The sequence below is a fragment of the Phyllobates terribilis genome, unplaced genomic scaffold (assembly GCF_046119375.1).
Source record: "Phyllobates terribilis strain yellow unplaced genomic scaffold, ASM4611937v1 Scaffold_364__1_contigs__length_1914224, whole genome shotgun sequence".
NCBI lineage: Eukaryota > Metazoa > Chordata > Amphibia > Anura > Dendrobatidae > Phyllobates > Phyllobates terribilis.
The window spans coordinates 1,833,448-1,853,697 of NW_027363124.1; the positions used below are offsets into that span (position 1 = coordinate 1,833,448).

Below are 20,250 nucleotides of genomic sequence, written 5' to 3' on the forward strand. Positions count from 1 at the left end.
ATAAATATCAGAAAATTGGCATAACAAAATATTTGCATCTTTATATTTGCAAAAATAATGTTTCAAAGTACTGAAACTTTTATGCATCAATTATATGTACACACAAAAAGCAAAGACACACCAAGAATAATTAACCTACCATTTCATGGAGGGGGTGACTGCTTAGTATTTGAATTGCACACAAAAAGGCTTGTATAGGGTGCTGTTCACACTAGGGGGAATTTTAATTCTTCTTGGTGTGGCTTTGCTTTTTGTGTTTAGAGTAGGGCTCGTAAGCATGAGAACCCTTGTCGCGGGTTCCGAGCTTACATATTTTGGCCAACATATCAACTAATATCTCATATATTATATATATGTATTTTTGCACTTTTTATTTCCAGGGTGCAGCCAGGCCCATCAGTTCTGGCATTGTAAACTGGGGTGTCTGTTCCTATGGGGTGCACTTGGATAATACTGGGCAGCCCGCCTAATCTAATAGTATGGGCTTAACTAGTAGACTGTAAGCCGGATACTGTGCACTACCCTAGTGTGAACAGCACCCTATACAAGCCATTTTGTGCAGTCACCCCCTCCATGAAATGGTAGGTTGTGAGTGATTGTCTCATCAGTATTTTGCACCTGTGTAGCCGCCATCTTTATGTGGGTTTGCTGCACCCTGGTAGTGCATTTAGTTCTGAAGATCTGGGCAGGTCCCTGCTGCCCTTTTTTGCTGTGTTTTTTCATCAATTATATGTAGCAGTAAAAGGAAAACTCTGATATCACAGAAACAAGAGGCAACTAAAAATTTTATTGTGCAATTTGAATTCACATGGTCAAAATCATTAAAAATGGCTCATTTCATAAATGATCTGAAAGGTCCTTGAGGAAGTCTTCAGCTGCTCATTCAGGACATGCAGCCTCTGTGCAGGTTCCTGTAGTTTCTTCTCCTACTTTGCACCAATCAGTTAGATAAGTGGAGTGGAGGAGAGAGCAATTTTCTGATTGATCAGGAAGGACACTGTTTCAATGTTTTCCTCAGTAACAGGAAGCTGCCTAAAGTCTATAAGACACACTCACTTATTAGAAAGATTTTTTCTTGCTAATAAGTTTGTTTTTCCAAGTTAAACATTTCCCATATTAAGAAAAAAAAAAAGGCTTCTTCCTTGTGACTGCTCTGGTGACTAAGAAGAGATGATTTATTCGCAAAACATTTTCCTTTAAAATGGCTTCTATCCTGTGTGAGTTCTCTGATGTGTAACAAGAGTTGATTTCTCGGTAAAACATTTCCCACATTCTGAACATAAATAAGGCTTCTTCCCTATGTGGGTTCTCTGGTGTATAACAACATCTGCTTTCCGGTTAAAACATTTCCCACATTCTGTACATGAAAAAGGCTTCTCCCCTGTGTGAGTTCTCTGGTGTATAACAAAATTTGATTTCTGTGTAAAACATTTTCCACATTCTGAACATGAAAAAGGCTTCATCCCTGTGTGAGTTCTCTGGTGTATAACAACATCTGATTTCCGGTTAAAACATTTTCCACATTCTGAACATGAAAAAGGCTTCTCCCCTGTGTGGGTTCTCTGGTGTATAACAACATCTGATTTCCGGTTAAAACATTTCCCACATTCTGAACATGAAAAAGGCTTCTCCCCTGTGTGGGTTCTTTGATGTCTGATCAGACTTGATATCTGTGTAAAACATTTCCCACATTCTAAACATGAAAATGGCTTCTCCCCTGTGTGAATTCTCTGGTGACTAACAAGATGTGATTTCTGTGTAAAACATTTCCCACATTCTGAACATGATAAAGGCTTCTCCCCTGTGTGGGTTCTCTGGTGTATAACAACATCGGATTTATGACTAAAACATTGCCCACATTCTGAACATGAAAAAGGCTTCACCCCTGTGTGAGTTCTTTGGTGCTTAACAAAAATTGATTTCATTGTAAAACATTTTCCACATTCTGAACATGAAAAAGGCTTCTCCCCTGTGTGAGTTCTTTGGTGACTAACAAGATTTGATTTCTGGTTAAAACATTTCCCACATTCTGAACAGGAAAAAGGCTTCTCCCCTGTGTGAGTTCTCTGATGTTTGATAACACTTGATTGCTCTGCAAAACATTTCCCACATTCTGAACATGAAAATGGCTTCTCCCCTGTGTGAGTTCTCTGATGTTTCATAAGACTCGATTTCTCTGTAAAACATTTCCCACAATCTGAACATGAAAATGGCTTCTCCCCTGTGTGAGTTCTTTGGTGACTAACAAGATTTGATTTCTGGTTAAAACATTTCCCACACTTGGAACAAGAAAATATATTCTCTGCTGTGTGAATTTTTTGATGTTTAAGAAGAGACATTTTGAGAGGAAAACTATTTCCATATTCAGAATGTGAAAATGGCTTCTTTGCTTTAGGAGCAACTCGTTTTTTAATGCTTATTTTGGGACTTTGATTTTCCTTAATAGTCAGTAATGAATCAGAAGACAGGACCTGTTTCATAAGACTAGATGATAAATCTTTGCTGTGAAGGGATGATGGTAGATCTGGAGTAATGGAATTCACTTCAATTGTAGCCTGAGGGATCTCAAGATCATCTGATTTAAAAATTGAAGATGTCGGCTGTCCCTCTGATCTTCTGGTACAGTCATCTGCCAAGAAGAAAATCAATTATTATTTTTGAATTAAATATCCTTGAATTTTATAGTTTTGAACATTTCTACTTAAACTGTCTGTAAAAATGGCAAGTTATGTAAAAATATTGAATTATTCACCAAGACAATGACAGTTCACAGTCTAATAGAAAACCTCATAGCGTGAACCAGTAAAGTGTGGTGTTCAACTGTTTGTTCATTCTGCCTCCAAAATATGGAATAAAAAGCCAAACAATGTTATGTACAGTGGGGAAAATAAGTATTTGATACTCTAGTGATTTTGCAATTTTTCCCATCTACAAAGAAGGGAGAGGACTGTAATTTTTATCGTCGGTACACTTCAACTGTGAGAGACAGAATCTAAAAATAAAAAACAGAAAATCGCATTGTATGATTTTAAAATAATTAATTTGTATTTCATTGTATGAAATAAGTATTTGATCACCTACCAACCAGCAAGAATTCTGGCTCTCACAGACATGTTAAGTTTTTCTTTAAGAAGCCCTCCTACTCTGCACTCATTACCTGTATTAATTGCACCTGTTAGAACTTGTTACCTGTATAAAAGACACCTTTCCACACACTCAATCAAAGACACTCCAACCTCCACCATGGCCAAGACCAAATAGCTGTCTAAAGAAACCAAGGACAAAATTGTAGATCTGCCCAAGGCTGGGATGGGCTACGGGACAATAGGTAAGCAGCTTGGCAAGAATGGAAAAACTATTGACACAATTATTAAGAAATGGAAGAAACACAAGATGACTTTGAATCTTCCTCAGTCTGGGGCTCCATGCAAGATCTCTCCTCGTGGGGTAAGAATGATTCTGAGACAGGTCAGGAATCAGCCCAGAACTACACGGGAGGTCCTGGACAATGACCTGAAGAGAGCTGGAACCACAGTCTAAAACATTACCGTTAGTAACACACTACGCTGTCATGGATTAAAATCCTGCAGGGCATTAAAGGTCCCCCTGCTCACACAAGCACATGTCCAGGCCCGTTTGAACTTCTCCAATGACCATCTGGGTGATCCAGAGGAGGCATGGGAGAAGGTCATGTGGTCAGATGAGGCCAAAATAGAACTTTTTGGTATCAACTCCGCTCGCCGTGTTTGGAGGAAGAATAAGGATGAGTACAAACCCAAGAACACCATCCCAAACATGACGACTGTACCGTATTGAAGGGAGGATGGATGGGGTCACGTATCGCAAGATTTTGGCCAACAACCTTCTTCCCTCAGTAAGAGCATTGAACATGGGTCGTGGCTGGGTCTTCCAGCATGACAATGACTCGAAACACCCAGTGTCACGGGTGTGTTGCCACGAAGATCGTCACGAGTACACAGCCTGACTTCTCGCAGCTGACTTGTTGGTGCTTTGTGTTTCTCGGCAGTGAGGGAGTTAATTCTCTCTCTCTCTCTGGGCTAGATGAGGTCCAGCCTCGCCCAGCTGCAATCAATACTTCTGTAGTGAGACTCCTTCATATACCTGCTGGTCTGTCTGGGAGGTGTCGGTGAAAGCATTTCATTCAGACTGACAGAGCGGATCGTGGTGTTTGGAGTTGCTGAGATAAGTGTACTTGGAAGTGTTTTTTCCCTTTCCTCGCTTTATCATTTATCTCCTTTCCCGTTGGTTTTCCCTCTGTTGTAGTTGAGAAGTTGTTTGTATGCAAGGTGGTTTTGGTTTTTCCCTTGTACTGTCTCGTTCGTCTAAATACTGTGTTTGGGCATATTATTTCTTGTTCCCTTTGGTTGTGATCGGGGTCCTTCTCAGGACTAGATTACTGAGGTGCAGGGATCTTCAGGAGGTAGGGGTTACGCTGGCGGCCTGGACCTCTGTACCTTTAACAGTACCTCCAGGTTGAGGGATTAGTCAGGGCCCCAGCTTAGGGTCAGCTTAGGCCCCCTACCTCCAGAATACAGAGACAGCGTGACATTTTCACCGACCCACTTAGTTTTTCTCCAGCTACTATGGATCCAGTAGCCGGTCTAGCTCGGCAATTGCAGAGTTTGTCCATGGAGCTGGCGGACGTTAGGTCCAAGGTTTGGCATCCTCAGGAGCAAGCTGGACCAGAACCTAAAGTAGCTCTCCCTGATAGGTTCACTGGGGGGCGGGACAAGTTTTTTGTTTTCCGGGAGGCATGTAAATTGTACTTTCGGCTGCGGCCTCGGTCATCGGGGAGTGAAGAACAAAGGGTGGGAATTGTCATCTCGCTCCTACAAGGGGACCCACAATCTTGGGCGTTCTCTCTTCCCCCGGGTTCCCCGGCTCTCCAGACAGTGGATAGGTTTTTCGCTGCCCTGGGACTCGTATATGATGACCCAGATCGGATCTCCCTTGCTGAGTCTAAGTTACGTAGGATCCAGCAGGGAGATCGTCCGGCGGAGGAATTCTGTTCGGAGTTCCGTAGGTGGGCCACGGACACCCAGTGGAATGACCCGGCTCTTAGAAGCCAGTTTTGTCATGGTTTATCCGACAAATTACAGGATGTGTTGGCACAGTATGACTCTCCCGTGTCTCTGGAAGCCGCTATGGCCCTCGCTATTCGCGTGGACAGACGGCTTCGGGAGAGGTGCGGGATAACTCTACCCCCTGTGATGACTCCACCTCCTACAAGGTCCCCTCATATGGTGGTTCCCCTGGTCAGTCCAGGGGAGCCTATGCAATTAGGAGGGACATCATTTCGGGGGAGGGGACCGGTGGTGCGCCATAAGGCAGGAAGGTGTTTCTTCTGCGGGAGAAAGGGACATTTTATTGGGGGGTGTCCATCCCGTCCCTTGCAGAGTGAAGAGTCGTCGGAAAACTGTTGATCCCAGGTTGTGTGGTGGACGGCAATCTGGGAGTAGGTATTTCGTCCCTAGGTTCGTCTCAGTTTCTCGTACCGGCGGAGGTGGTGGTGGGTACGAGAACTGAGAGGATATCTGTTCTTCTGGATAGTGGGGCCGGGGCTAATCTGGTTGATGCTCGGTTTGCCCGGGTTCAAGGTATGCGGTTGAGTGAGTTGGCTAAACCCATCCCCATATTCTCGATCGATGCCAGGCCTCTCGGGCAGGGAAGTTTTTTGCAAGTTGTGCATGACGTAAAACTTCAAGTGGGGGCAATACATAAAGAACTGTTGTCTTGCTACGTGTTGGAGGGTCTTCCCACTCCTATTGTGTTGGGCCTTCCTTGGTTAGCTAAGCATAACCCGGTTATTAATTGGCAAACCAGGGAGATAAGCCAATGGAGTAAATTCTGTAATAAAAACTGCATGAACACGGTCATTGGTGCGGTTACTCCTTGGGTCTTACCTCCATTTCTGGCGGACTTTGAGGATGTATTCTCGGAGAAAGGGTGTCAGGAACTACCTCCTCATCGCGTGTATGACTGTTCTGTAAAACTGCTCCCAGAGGCCAAGTTACCTAAAGCTAGGTTGTATAACCTTTCTGGTCCTGAGAGGCAGGCCATGAAGGATTATATCTCAGAAAGTCTGGCTAAGGGGCATATTAGACCTTCATCTTCACCGGTGGCTGCGGGGTTCTTCTTTGTTAAGAAGAAAGATGGAGGCCTACGCCCTTGCCTGGATTTCCGTGAACTTAATCGGATTACGGTCCGAGATCCGTATCCGCTCCCACTTATTCCCGATCTCTTTAATCAGATCGTGGGCGCCAAATGGTTTTCTAAGTTGGATCTCAGGGGGGCGTACAATCTGATTAGGATGAAGGAGGGGGATGAGTGGAAGACGGCGTTTAACACTCCGGAGGGGCATTATGAGAACCTTGTCATGCCATTCGGTCTGACTAATGCCCCGGCGGTGTTCCAACACTTTGTTAATGACATTTTTCGCCGCTTGGTGGGACAGTTTGTTGTCATATATCTGGATGATATCCTAATTTACTCGCCGGATCTGGTGTCTCATCAGGAGCACGTTAGGCAGGTGTTACAGATCTTGCGGGATAATAAACTGTATGCCAAGTGGGAAAAGTGTGTGTTCGCCGTACAGGAACTCCAGTTTTTAGGCTTCCTGGTTTCAGCGTCCGGTTTTCGTATGGACCCTGGGAAAGTGCGGGCAGTTCTTGAGTGGGATCGGCCAGAGAATCTTAAGGCACTACAACGTTTCCTGGGGTTTGCTAATTATTACCGAAAGTTCATTCGTAATTTCTCGTCCATGGTTAAGCCTCTCACTGACATGACTAAAAAGGGGACGGATTTTTCTAGGTGGTCTGACAAGGCTTGTCAAGCATTCTCCTCTTTGAAAAAATGCTTTGCCTCGGCGCCCATACTCATTCAACCTGATGCGTCTCAGCCATTCATTGTAGAGGTAGACGCTTCCGAGGTAGGGGTGGGAGCAGTATTGTCACAAGGTTCGTCCCCTGGTAAGTGGCATCCGTGCGCCTTTTTCTCTAAAAAATTGTCGTCCGCTGAGAGGAATTACGATGTCGGCAATAGGGAACTCTTGGCCATTAAGTTAGCTTTTGAGGAGTGGCGCCATTTTCTGGAGGGGGCAGTTCATCCGGTCACCGTCATCACCGATCACAAGAACCTGCTATATCTGGAGTCCGCGAAACGTCTGAATCCCAGACAAGCTAGGTGGTCATTGTTTTTTACCAGGTTTAATTTTGTCGTTACATATCGTCCTGGGTCAAAAAATGTAAAGGCGGATGCCTTATCTCGTAGTTTCCCGGGGGCCGGGAATACGGACGACCCGATTCCTATCCTTCAGGAGGGGGTGGTGGTTTCGGCAGTATGCTCTGAGCTGGAGGAGGAGGTATTGGAGGCTCAGGGGGACGCCCCTGTTGGACCTCCAGGGAGATTGTTTGTTCCAGATCAGTTGCGACAAAAGGTGATCGAGGCACACCATAACTCAGTTTTTGCAGGACACCCGGGGAGTAAAGCAACTGTGGATCTCCTCTCGCGTCGGTTTTGGTGGCCTAATTTACATAAGGAGGTGGTAACTTTTGTCGCGTCCTGTGGGGTTTGTGCGCGCTCTAAGACCTCACATACCCGTCCGTCTGGGGCCCTCTTACCTTTGAAGATCCCGGAGCGTCCTTGGACTCATCTGTCTATGGACTTTATTACGGACCTCCCTCCGTCTTCGGGTAAAACGGTCATACTCGTTGTAGTGGACAGGTTCAGCAAGATGGCACATTTTATCGCTCTTCCGGCTCTCCCTAATGCTAAAACTCTTGCGCAGGTGTTCATTGGGGAGATTGTGAGGCTTCACGGGGTACCCACCGAGGTGGTGTCTGATCGGGGGTCTCAGTTTGTGTCTAAGTTCTGGAAGGCGTTTTGTGCACGGCGGGGGATGCAGTTGTCATTCTCATCGGCTTTTCATCCTCAGACCAATGGTCAGACGGAACGTATGAACCAGAGCTTGGAGACATATCTCCGGTGTTTTGTGTCAGAGAACCAGGAGGACTGGGCTTCTTTCTTACCTCTGGCAGAGTTTGCTCTTAATAATAGGCGGAGCGAGTCCACTGGTAAGTCCCCGTTTTTTGGGGCATATGGTTTTCACCCCCAGTTTTGTACTTTCAGTGGGGGGGGCTCTTCGGGGGTTCCTGAGGAGGAACTATTTTCCTCATCACTCGCTTCAGTATGGAGAGGGGTGCTGAAGAATCTGAATACTATGGGGAACCAATACAAACGTATGGCTGATAGGAGGAGAGTGTCTGGTCCGGACCTAAGTGTGAACGATCGGGTATGGTTGTCTACCAGGAATATAAAACTTAAGGTTCCCTCCTGGAAACTGGGTCCCAGGTTCATCGGGCCGTACAGAATCAGTTCTATTATTAATCCGGTGGCATTCCGTCTTGACCTCCCCCCTACGTTTAAAATTCACAACGTGTTTCACAGATCATTGCTTAAGAGGTATGTGGCGCCGGTGGTACCGTCACTTTTACCTCCCCCTCCAGTGGTTGTCAATGGTAACTTGGAGTTCCAGGTATCGAGGGTCATTGATTCACGCTTTAATCGCCGGTCCCTTCAGTACTTGGTTCATTGGAAGGGGTATGGTCCTGAGGAGAGGATGTGGGTTCCTGCGTCGGATATTAACGCAGACCGATTAGTTCGGGCCTTCCACACGACTCACCCGGATAAACCTGGCCCTGAGGGTCCGGAGGCCCCTCGTAGAAGGGGGGGTACTGTCACGGGTGTGTTGCCACGAAGATCGTCACGAGTACACAGCCTGACTTCTCGCAGCTGACTTGTTGGTGCTTTGTGTTTCTCGGCAGTGAGGGAGTTAATTCTCTCTCTCTCTCTGGGCTAGATGAGGTCCAGCCTCGCCCAGCTGCAATCAATACTTCTGTAGTGAGACTCCTTCATATACCTGCTGGTCTGTCTGGGAGGTGTCGGTGAAAGCATTTCATTCAGACTGACAGAGCGGATCGTGGTGTTTGGAGTTGCTGAGATAAGTGTACTTGGAAGTGTTTTTTCCCTTTCCTCGCTTTATCATTTATCTCCTTTCCCGTTGGTTTTCCCTCTGTTGTAGTTGAGAAGTTGTTTGTATGCAAGGTGGTTTTGGTTTTTCCCTTGTACTGTCTCGTTCGTCTAAATACTGTGTTTGGGCATATTATTTCTTGTTCCCTTTGGTTGTGATCGGGGTCCTTCTCAGGACTAGATTACTGAGGTGCAGGGATCTTCAGGAGGTAGGGGTTACGCTGGCGGCCTGGACCTCTGTACCTTTAACAGTACCTCCAGGTTGAGGGATTAGTCAGGGCCCCAGCTTAGGGTCAGCTTAGGCCCCCTACCTCCAGAATACAGAGACAGCGTGACACCCAGCCAGGCCAACTAAGAAGTGGTTCCATAAGAAGCATTTCAATGTCCCGAAGTGGCCTAGCCAGTCTCCAGACCTGAACCCAATAGAAAATCTTTGGAGTGAGCTGAAACTCCATGTTGCCCAGCGACAGCCCCAAAACCTCAAAGATTTGGAAAAGATTTGTATGGGGGAGTGGGCCAAGATCCCTCCTGCAGTGTGTGCAAAGCTGGCCAAGAACTACAGGAAACTTCTGACCTCTGTAATTTCAAACAAAGGTTTCTGTACCAAATATTAAGTAAAAATTCATGCAATGTGATTTTCTGGATTTTTTTTTAGATTATGTCTCTCACAGGTGAAGTGTACCTACGATAAAAATTACAGATTTCTCCATTCTTTGTAGGTGGGAAAACTTGAAAAATCAGCAGTGTATCAAATATTATTTTCACCATTGTAGGTGAAAAGAATATCAATAAAAACTGCTACTCATCTCACAAAAAACAAGTCCCCAACTCAGGTCCATCATCTGTCAGTGTAATAACAGAGGTTTCCACATTATTAGTGGCTCAAAGGTTCTAGAAAAGCAACATGGCTTCCATAAACCAATCCAGCAATATCCGCTCTCTCCCGAAGTCATATCTCTTCCTCTCTTCTGAGCCTTGCAGTGTGTCCAAACCACATTTATCATCCATGTACTTGGCATTACTATAGTGAGAAGAACCCACTTAATTTATGGTATGTAAGTGCCCAGATTGTGATCCAGGAGACAATGTGTTGGGTAATAAAATGGAATATTTGCAATTTTCACTCTCCAACATCCACAGTGCAGAAAGTGCCTGTCGAATCAAACTATGGATATGGAAACTAACAGTGCAATAGTTACTTTGTGTCCTTCTCCTATTGGGGAGAATCAAGCAAACACTGGTGGAGCTATTAATTCTATCTTACCAGTGGTGAATAAGGATAGTGGTGTTTCCAATGATACAGAGCAATCATCACTAATTCATTTTGGGTTAAATGAATTAATTGGTGCAACCTCAACGCAGAGTGTTAGTGCATTGGATTTTTCTATTTTAACTATCCATCCTGATTCCCAAAATTCCTTACCAATAATATCTCAGTCATTAAGTGTAGGGCATACATCATTAGAGGAAGGTTCCACTGATAAATCAGTGAAGCTACCACCTCCACAAAATATAACTTCTTCAATAGAATTGTTATCACCAGCTGTAATATTAACTAATGAAACTGCACCGCCTCTCAATGGTAAAAAAACACACCGCTCCTTTATGATACAAAAATCCCACCGTTTTTTCAGCCGGCCCAAGTTCGCCAACCAAAAAGAAATATCGGGGATGTAGGGGGCGAGGTAGAGCCATCCCAAAAAATAGCAGCCCTGTAGGATTTGCTAATTAAAAAGACAAAGCCATTAGGGTAAATATTGAGGAAAGCGAAAAAGATGAGAAACAGAAAATGGTAGGCATTTTTACCCTGTCTGACCACACCTTGTCTGAGGCTGAGATCTCACGATTGAGTAGAGGACTCTCTTTTTGACCTGTTTCAAGTTTGAATGTTTTCAATTTATATGTAGATTTGAATGAGTACTTTAGGAAATTGACGTTAAAACATCACTTTATTATTGAAGAAAAACGTAAATCAATAAACGCCAGTATACCCCTTGCTAATAATGGAGTCGAAAATCACGTGCCCGCTATGGGTTTCCACCATGTTCCACTAGGTGGTAAATCTCATTTTTATCCTACTCACCATAAGGGAAGTCATCTCGAGACTTTTCAGCAACTGATTTTAAAAGACATTCGCACTTTTACTCATATTAAAAAGAGGGATAACCTGACGGCTCCAGAAAGACAAGCCATCTCTAGTTTACGGAAGAATAAAGGAATAATTATTAAGGAAGCTGATAAGGCGGTGGTATTGTGGTGATGAATCAGGGTTGGTACACTGGAGAAGGTTTGCGGATACTGGGCGATACTGATTATTATAATAAATTAGATTGTGATAATTCTGTCACCATCTTTATGGAATATAAAAGCTTAACTAAGGGGGCCCTTAGGGAGGGGATCTTGGATGTGAGAGAGAAAAGATTTTTGGATATATAATTTTTTCAGACCCCTTATTTTTATTTCCGACCCAAGATCCATAAAAGTACTACCAATCCCCCTGGTCGCCCCATCATTTCGGGGATAAAATCTATAACAGCTAATTTATCACATTATGTCGATTTGTTTTTACAAAATATGTGATTAGGCTTGAATGTTATTTAAAAGATTCTTCACATTTTATTAGCTTGATGAGGGATTTACCTCCCTAGGAGGAGGGCGGCATGGTGGCTCAGTGGTTAGCACTGCAGCCTTGCAGCGCTGGGGTCCTGGGTTAAAATCCCACCGAGGACAACATCTGCGAGGAGTTTGTATGTTCTCCCGTGTTTGTGTGGGATTCCTCCGGGTTCTCCAGTTTCCTCCCACACTCCAAAGACATACTGATAGAGAATGTAGATTGTGAGCCCCAATGGGGACAGTGCCAATAATGTCTGTAAATTGTCTGAATTGTAAAGCGCTGCAGAATATGTTGGCGCTAAATAAATAAAAAGATTATTATTATTATGTTTTTTGTACCTTAGATGTGAGTTCCTTATACTCCAACATTACACATATTTTAGGTTTAGAGGCTATTGATCATTATTTGTGTTCAGATACCTCTATATTTTTGGAACAGAAAAGGTTCTTATTAGAAAGTATTGAGTTTATCTTAAACAATAAAAAAATTTATTTGAAGAGACCACATATAAACAGATGAGTGGTTGTGCGATGGGGACAAGACTCGCCCCTAGCTATGCTAATTTATTTATGGGGAGGTTTGAGTCCGTCTTCATCGTACAGTCCCATCTATATACTAGACATAGATGAGAGGTTGTGCGATGGGGACGAGATTCGCCCCTAGCTATGCTAATTTATTTATGGGGAGGTTTGAGTCTGTCTTCATCGTACAGTCCCATCTATATACTAGACATATATGTCTCTATAGGAGATTTATAGATGATCTTTTCTTTGTCAGGGCTGGTACCCATGAGGAAGCATCTATATTTGTATCTGAATTAAATAATAAAACCTGGGGTCTTAGTTTTTCATCTAATATATCCAGTTTAAGTATTCAATTCCTTGACCTCCTGATTAAAAAAAAACCCAGAAGGAAAGATAATCACCTCCACGCATTTCAAAGAGGTGGATGTGAATAGTTACCTAGCATATGATAGCAGCCATCTTCCAGTCTGGGTGCGTAATATTCCCTATGGACAGTATTGGAGAATTAGGAAAAATTGTAGTAGAGATGTGGATTTTATTAATGAATCTAGGATTTTAAAGATGAGATTCAGGGAAAAGGGATATCCTGACAAATTATTAAGTGATGCATATAAGAAAGCCAAATGTTTATCCCAAGAAAAATGCTTGGAAATGATAAACAATAAGGGGAATCTGGCCGGACCTACCAATGTGGTAAAAAAAAATTACACTATTAACCCATTGAGTGCCGAGTATAGTCTCATTACAACATTTAGCCAATCTAGAGTTACTCTTAATAACCTATTGAAGACGTATTGGTTCATTTTATCCAGTGATCCCATTTTGGGCAAGCAACTGCCGGCCAAACCAAGGATTATATATAGGAGGTGTCAGAATCTGAAAAATGTGTTAGCGCCTAGCTCCACATCATTGACTAAGAGTTATATAAAGTATAAAAATATAAACCAAGGAAGGGGGGATGGGTGCTTTAGATGTAGAACATCAAAATGTCTCTGTTGTGGGATCATTAATAACGGAACAAAAACTTTTAGCTTGCTCACCACGGGGGAGACTTTTCAGATTAGATGCCGGACAGACTGCCGTCATATGTGATATATCTGTTGGAGTGTACATGTGGTCTACAGTATGTAGGTCGCACCATACAACCAATGCGCGCCAGGCTAAATAAACATTGGCAGAATATTAGAAATGGAGATTTGTTACATAGTTGCCAAAGCACTTCTTCTTAGAAGATCAGAAAGATCCAAAATATCTGCACCTTACGATTATTGATCATATATCTGACACGGTGCATGATAGATAGAAAAGGTTGGTAAACCGGGAAAATTATTGGATCTATAAGTTGGGAACTTTATCCCCGGAAGGTCTGAATCTCTCACTTGAAAATATTATTAACTAAGTAATATAATTTATGTGGATTTGAAAAATATAGTGGATATTTATTTTTATTAGGTTTTTAATATGAGTGTAATTATGAATATATGCAGCTTTTACTCTTTTTATATTCTTCTTTTATATGTATATATAGTTTTTTCATGTAGTCTTATGTTAGTGTTGATGTTTTGTCTCTGTTATCGGCCAAGTCAGGTTGGCCCTTAGAATGGGAACCTGTATATATGGTAATGGAGATTTGAGGGTTAACTGGTTAATTGTTGGCACCTGCTGGTTAATTGGTTAAACTTCTATATAAAGTGCTTGTGTGGTAATATTGGCCATCACCTGATGATGGCGGTATTAGCCGAAACATGTTGTGAAGCCATGTGATTAATAAAGAAAATGATGGAGTAACAAATACCCCGGCCTGCTGTCACCTTACCCCATTGAAAACCGCAGCGACTTTGTACTTTGTATTCTTGATTCCCTCTTGGGTGGGTGGTTTGGGGCTGCAGATATCAGCTTATTAACCGTTTACAAGGACCCGCGGTGATGTCACACCCCATGTGATTCTCTCAGCCGGTCAGCCTGAGACCCATGCGGTGTGCAGTTCACACCGGAGCCTTAATCCGTGGTTGTGCAGCGGTGCGCAACCACACAAGGTTAGTACATTTCTATTTCCATTTTCCTCCCCTCAAAGATCACCGGGTATACACAGGAGCGCCTCTCTTTTCTTCTTTTTTTGCATGTGGAATCAAAATATTCCCTACTCCTATAGATTAATTCACTGAGGGTTATAATTTCCAAAATGGAGTCAATTTATGGTGATTTCTACTGCTCTGGTTTTCTGTAATTTGGTCACATTAGGACTTCTGTAAATGGTGGGTCCCATCTCCTCCGGGATCTGCTCCTGCGACGTCTGCTTCTGTCACCAGGAGCCGCCTTATTCATCCTGCAGGCGGCGCTGGTGATGGAGGAGACGTCAGAACCAGAAGCTCTGGGCGGCGCAGGCTCTTTCCAGCCAGTAAGATTAGGGTGCCAGGGACCTTTAGTACCATCCAGTCTGGCAGTATGGGTGTGTGTTCTGTCCAGCTGGAGTAATCTGCTCCCTGCTTCAGCCAATTAGAAATCACCGCACCCTACTAAAGCTGGAAGCATATTGCTGGAAGCCGCCAGATACAGCCTTGTTCTCCTCTGGGTCAGTCCTCTGTGCTCAGCTCCCGGCTTGTGGATTTGTTTCCTGTTGTGACCTCGGCCCGTTTACTGACTACTCTTGTGTCTTCTGATTTTGTATGTTCTCTGCCCTCCTGGTTCTGACCCGACTACCTGATTATTCTTCTTGCCATCTCACACCACAGAACAGCAGGTAACACCGTGGCCCAAGCCTAGGGGGTCTCTGTGTCCAGATCCATGTAGAAGGGTTAAAGGGTGATGAACAAGACAATTCGTGGGATCTGGAAAATGAAGTAGATGGCACCAAGCCTGTTTGTGGTGGTCATCTTTTGAGCTGGCAGGTGACCATGCGACATTGTGTCTGCAAACTATTTCAGCAAGATCTATATTCAAATAGCTAAATGTCGCTCCTTCCCTTCTTAACCTGCCATGTGCCCAGACAGTAGTGTACAACCGTATATAGGATATTGTAGGATTCAAGGAAAATAATTTGTAAGGTCCATTTGTTTCCTATTATCCTTTAAGAAGAATTTCAAAGTTATCACCACATAAAGTGACACACGTCAGATTTGAAAAATGGGGCCTGATTAGGATCACAAAACTGGCTGCAGGAAGGGGTTAAATCAGAGAAATTTGGGCAGTAACTACTGTAGTCAAAAACTGACTACAGACAATAACATCTACTGAAATGATCAAACTCAACAGTCTTCATCAGTAAGTAGTGAGTAACTAGTGGTGAAACCTCTCTGTGGTAATTGGAGTATGGGGCTCGGTGGCTCTTGGGAATCTAAACTATCATAAGGGCCAATATTTTCTGTCAGATGAGTTTCAAGAAGAAATATTAGACATTCAAAGAGAACTTTTTCTAATAGTGCAGAGCTGAGGTGTCTTAAATTTAGATCTCGGGCATTTGGAAGAGGCAATGGAGATCTTTTTTTAAAGACTACCAGGGAGTTACAGACTCACATAAGTGAGGCAGGCCGATCCGACCACAATCAAACTATCATACAAAATAAAGCTATAAAAAAAGACATTTTTTTATTCTATGTTACATCCTCAACAACAATATATGTATGAAGGGAGAAATCCAACACTAAACTGGAGTTGCACTCATTTATGGTGGACCATTGGAGCTACTACGAGTCCTGACCAGAAGAGTAGAGAAAGTATTAGCGCCCCCATTTCAGGAGAGATTGTGCAGTAATCTGAATTCCTTAGGATTGAAAACATAATGGAATTTATGACGGTGAGTGAATCCATGAAACCAGGGCTCGAGCCAACACATCTCCTGCAGGCGTGAATAAATGTATATTACAGCCATCAGCCACGCACAGCTTAGAGATATATCATGGCACAGGAGTAATGTTTTCTGTATAGTTTATCACAATCCTGTTTGAAGTTAGTCGGTTTTAAAAGAAATTGAAAAGTCAGGATAAAGGGAAACTCTGTTGTTATTGTACAGAAATTCACACTTGGCCCTCACTGCACATTTAATGTTATCGATCATAAAAGTGAAGTTTGGCCAGAAAGATTGGACCTGGTCTTGTAGGGACCATATGAGGACATTCAGCAGCACAGAAAGTTTTTGCATCGCCATATTTTGAGAGCTATAATTTTTCCATAGTTCGGCCGACAGTCATGTGACGGCTTGTTTTTTGCGGGACAAGTTGACGTTTTTATTGGTACTAATTTTGGGCAAGTGACTTTTTTTTATCGCTTTCTACTCAGATTTTTGGGAGGTGGAATAAACAAAAACCAACAATTCAGGAATTGTTTTTTTGGCATTCTTTTTATGCCGTTCTGCGTGTGGAAAAATGTATAAGGCCGCTTTATTATTCGGGTCAGTACAATTACAGCCGTACTACATTTATATTGTTTTTTTAGGTTTTGGCGCTGTTACACAATAAAAACTATTTTTTTTTGCATCACTTTATTCTGAGAGCTGTAACTTTTTTATTTTTCGTGTGATGGAGCTGTATGGCGGCTTCTTTTTTGCGGGACAAGATGACGTTTTCAGCGGTACCATTTTTATTTACATTCATCTTTTTTATCGCGTTTTATTCCACTTTTTGTTTGGAAATATGATGATTAAGCACCGTTATTTGCTTAGTTTTTTTTTCTTTTACTGTGTTCACTAAAGGGGTTAACTAGTGGGACAGCTTTATTTTATAGGTCAGGTTGTTCCGGACACGGCAATACCATATATGTGTGCTTTTATTGTTTATTTTTTTTCCATATATTATTTTTAATATATCTTGTAAAAATATATATTTTTTAATATATTTTTACAACAGGCTGATCGCAGTTATAAGGTATAGCAGAGCAGGATCACTGCTATAACTTTTAAACTGTCAGCTCTGCAGACACAAGTTACTTTGATCATGCACTGCGCATGATCAAACTTAACTTGCTGGGGCTGGTGACCCGGATGTTATCATGACGACATCGGGTCACCATGGCAACGATCGGGACCCCGCTGCTGTCCCTCTGCGCACTCACTAAGTGCTGCCGGGAGAGGTGCGGGCACTGCGTGCCGGGTGTCAGATGTCAGAATCAGCTGACCTGGGCGGCGATTGCGCTAGTACAGCCTGTGTGCGGGTGCGATCGCCATGTCGTAATAATATGTACCTAGTCCATACAGTCCAGGGAACAGGGATGTATTTTTACTTACAACGTCAGAAAGGGGTTAACAGTTTTGTGTAGGGGAGAATGTTGTGATCTAGAGGAGAATGGTGATCACACGATTGTGATATGGCCGGACTACACCACCGATAAAGCAGCCACAGCCGGTGACTGAGAATAATCTGTAACTTCTCTGCATTTAGTGGTTACTACTCACCTGGGTAGTCATATGTAGGAATCTCCTCTTTACACCGCTCATCACCCCTCACATATGTCTCTGTAGTATTAATATGGGTCAGATCTTCACCCTGAAACAAATATTGTAAAAGTCACAGACAGATGGAGAAGTCCCATCTATGATCAGCTCTAATCCTGCCATCTCCACCATTCTCATTACACAAGTATAAAACATATAATACTGGTGGATAAAACAAGACTGAGCACCAGGGCTGTGGAGTCGGTAAGCCAAACCTCCGACTCCCGACTCCTCAATTTCCATGACACCGACTCCACGACTCCCTCATACATGGCTCATGTTTAAGTGATAAATTTACTGTAGCACAGATTCATCTCAGCTAAAAGTCCAGACGCTTAGATCAGGAATAGGACAGACATTTATAGGACATTTCATAACTTTCCCAAATTCTTATGAAAAAATATTCCCCAAAAACTGCATTGAACTACTGTACCCAATTTATTATATATTTTAGGAGTCGGTCCATTTGATACCACTCCAAATCCACCAAAATGGGCTCCAACTCCGACACCACAGCCTTGCTGAGCACAAGACCTTCACAGCCGTCTACACATCATAGGGGACATCTCATGACACCTTCTCTCCATCTACCTGATGATCCTGAGGAACATTGGGATCTTCTTGTTTACAGTCCTGTGGAAGAAGAGGACGGGGACTTCTCTCTGGTGTTGTCCTCTTACTGGATAGATCTGGAGGGAACACATACAGGGACTGAATTCATTCTTTACATACAGATAATTATAGGCCGTGTGTATTTAGTCCTGTTTATTACCTGGTGATGTGAGGGGCTGGGGAACCTCCATCATGACGTCTTTGTACAGATCTTTGTGTTCCTCTAAATACTCCCACTCCTCCATGGAGAAATAGACAGCGACATCCTGACACCTTATAGGAACCTGATACACATAATGATACAGTCACCCCCCCGATCCCTTCATAGTGTTACTGTATAATGTCCCAGCATTCCCAGCAGTGTCACCTCTCCAGTCAGCAGCTCAATCATCTTGTAGGTGAGTTCTAGGATCTTCTGGTTATTGATGTCCTCATGTATCAGGGGGTGAGGTGGAGGCCCAGTGATTGGGCTCAGGGGTCTTCCCCATCCCTCAGACACAGGGGCCTGACAGCGCTCACTAGAGGTCTTCTTCACTACTGTGTAATCCTGGTTATGGAGAGACACATTAATAAATCTCACTCCAGACATTTCCAGAGTCCTCACCTCTCCAGTTCTGTCCATCTGTTATTCCCATAGATAAGAATGATGTAATGTGACGTCATCAGAATCTCTCACCTCTCCAGTAAGTCGAAAGAGGATCTCTAGGGTAAGGTGTAATATTTTCTCTGCCATCTTGTCCTTGTCCATATCCTGTTGTGATGGATAAATCAGGAAAACTCTCTTATATAGAAGATTTTACTGAGCGGATCGAATACTGTAGAGACCTGAATGAGAAGAAAATAAGTAGATGTAACATCATAAAAATCCTGTGTAATAATACAATTACTGGAGATAATTAGAGAAAAATATGAGGAGATTTATTATTTTACACTATTTAGTTTTTTTCTTTACATCTGCTAATAAAACAAATATATTTTAGAACACAGCCAACAAGTAGTTTCTTCCTCGCAGTCTGCAGCTGAATATGTTTTCTCATAGACTCATCTTCCATGATGCTAGTTGTCATCTCATTTACGGACACTGGAATCGGCATTAGTAATACTGCAGGAGATATTCATTACCTGTGACATGAGAAATAACTACTTCATAATGAGGACGACATCTTCATCTTCTACTACGGCTCTAGAAACATATTTGGCCACAGTCCGTCACTGACTATATCATCACCGGTCGTCTATATGAATGTTTCCCGTCTTCCCCGGACTGTAATCTTCCATCACGTTAGATCTCATGTCTGATTCACACACAGAAGTTTGATGCTTTTATAAAACCTTTTTTGTTGGCACAAATATTGCGGGCAGAAATTATTTGATAGCAAAGTCTCCATGTACAGTGTTTTATGGGGTTTATTTCTGGCCTTAGGCTTTACTATATTACAAGAAAAACACCAGAAAAAAAGCAGAAATTAAAATGTTTCAAAAGAAAATTGGCACCAACAATTCTTATAAAAATAAAAAAACATGCAAACAGCATAAGACACATTTTGTTATTTTCTAACATGTTAAACATAGATGTTCATGGCAGGGATGGCACAGGTGCGGCTGCTACATAAACCCTGGCAGTTTAACCAATTGCTGCTGTCAAAAGCAAACATGGCATCTCAGAAGGTGTGACAGAGTTCGGCTGAATGCCCCTCCTCCCCCAAGTACTCGATAGTATGGGGCTGCCTAGTTACTATGATACTTAAGTACCTAATAATGGTGTCTGGACCTGCAATGTACGAAAGTCTATTAGGCCGGGCCAGAGGCAGATTCCAATGAGTTACACTGTAAAGCCCCCACACACATTAGAATAAAGTTGCATGGAAGTAATGAATTGGGGGTTGGCTGACTATATAATGTATTTGGGGGCCTCCCGACAGATGATGTCAGGGCAGAGAAGGATCTGGCATCCTGAATTTTAGAGGCTAATCCATTTATTTTTTCTGTAGATAATCCTCCACTAGAGGAGTCTGGAGGCGACTCTC

General features: G+C 42.9%; 1 protein-coding gene across 1 annotated transcript in view; it reads right to left on the reverse strand.

Annotated features, from left to right (window-relative positions):
• Positions 1-20,250, reverse strand: part of LOC141222888 (uncharacterized) — an 89,620-nt gene that overhangs the window by 44,282 nt on the left and 25,088 nt on the right. The window contains exons 2-7 of the mRNA XM_073666721.1: positions 18,900-19,048; positions 18,591-18,770; positions 18,384-18,507; positions 18,203-18,300; positions 17,573-17,663; positions 1,302-2,629 (exon numbers count right to left, since the gene is read on the reverse strand). Coding sequence (XP_073522822.1) covers positions 1,302-2,629; positions 17,573-17,663; positions 18,203-18,300; positions 18,384-18,507; positions 18,591-18,770; positions 18,900-18,971 — 1,893 coding nt within the window. The 5' untranslated portion in view covers positions 18,972-19,048. The remainder of the gene's footprint in view (positions 1-1,301; positions 2,630-17,572; positions 17,664-18,202; positions 18,301-18,383; positions 18,508-18,590; positions 18,771-18,899; positions 19,049-20,250) is intronic.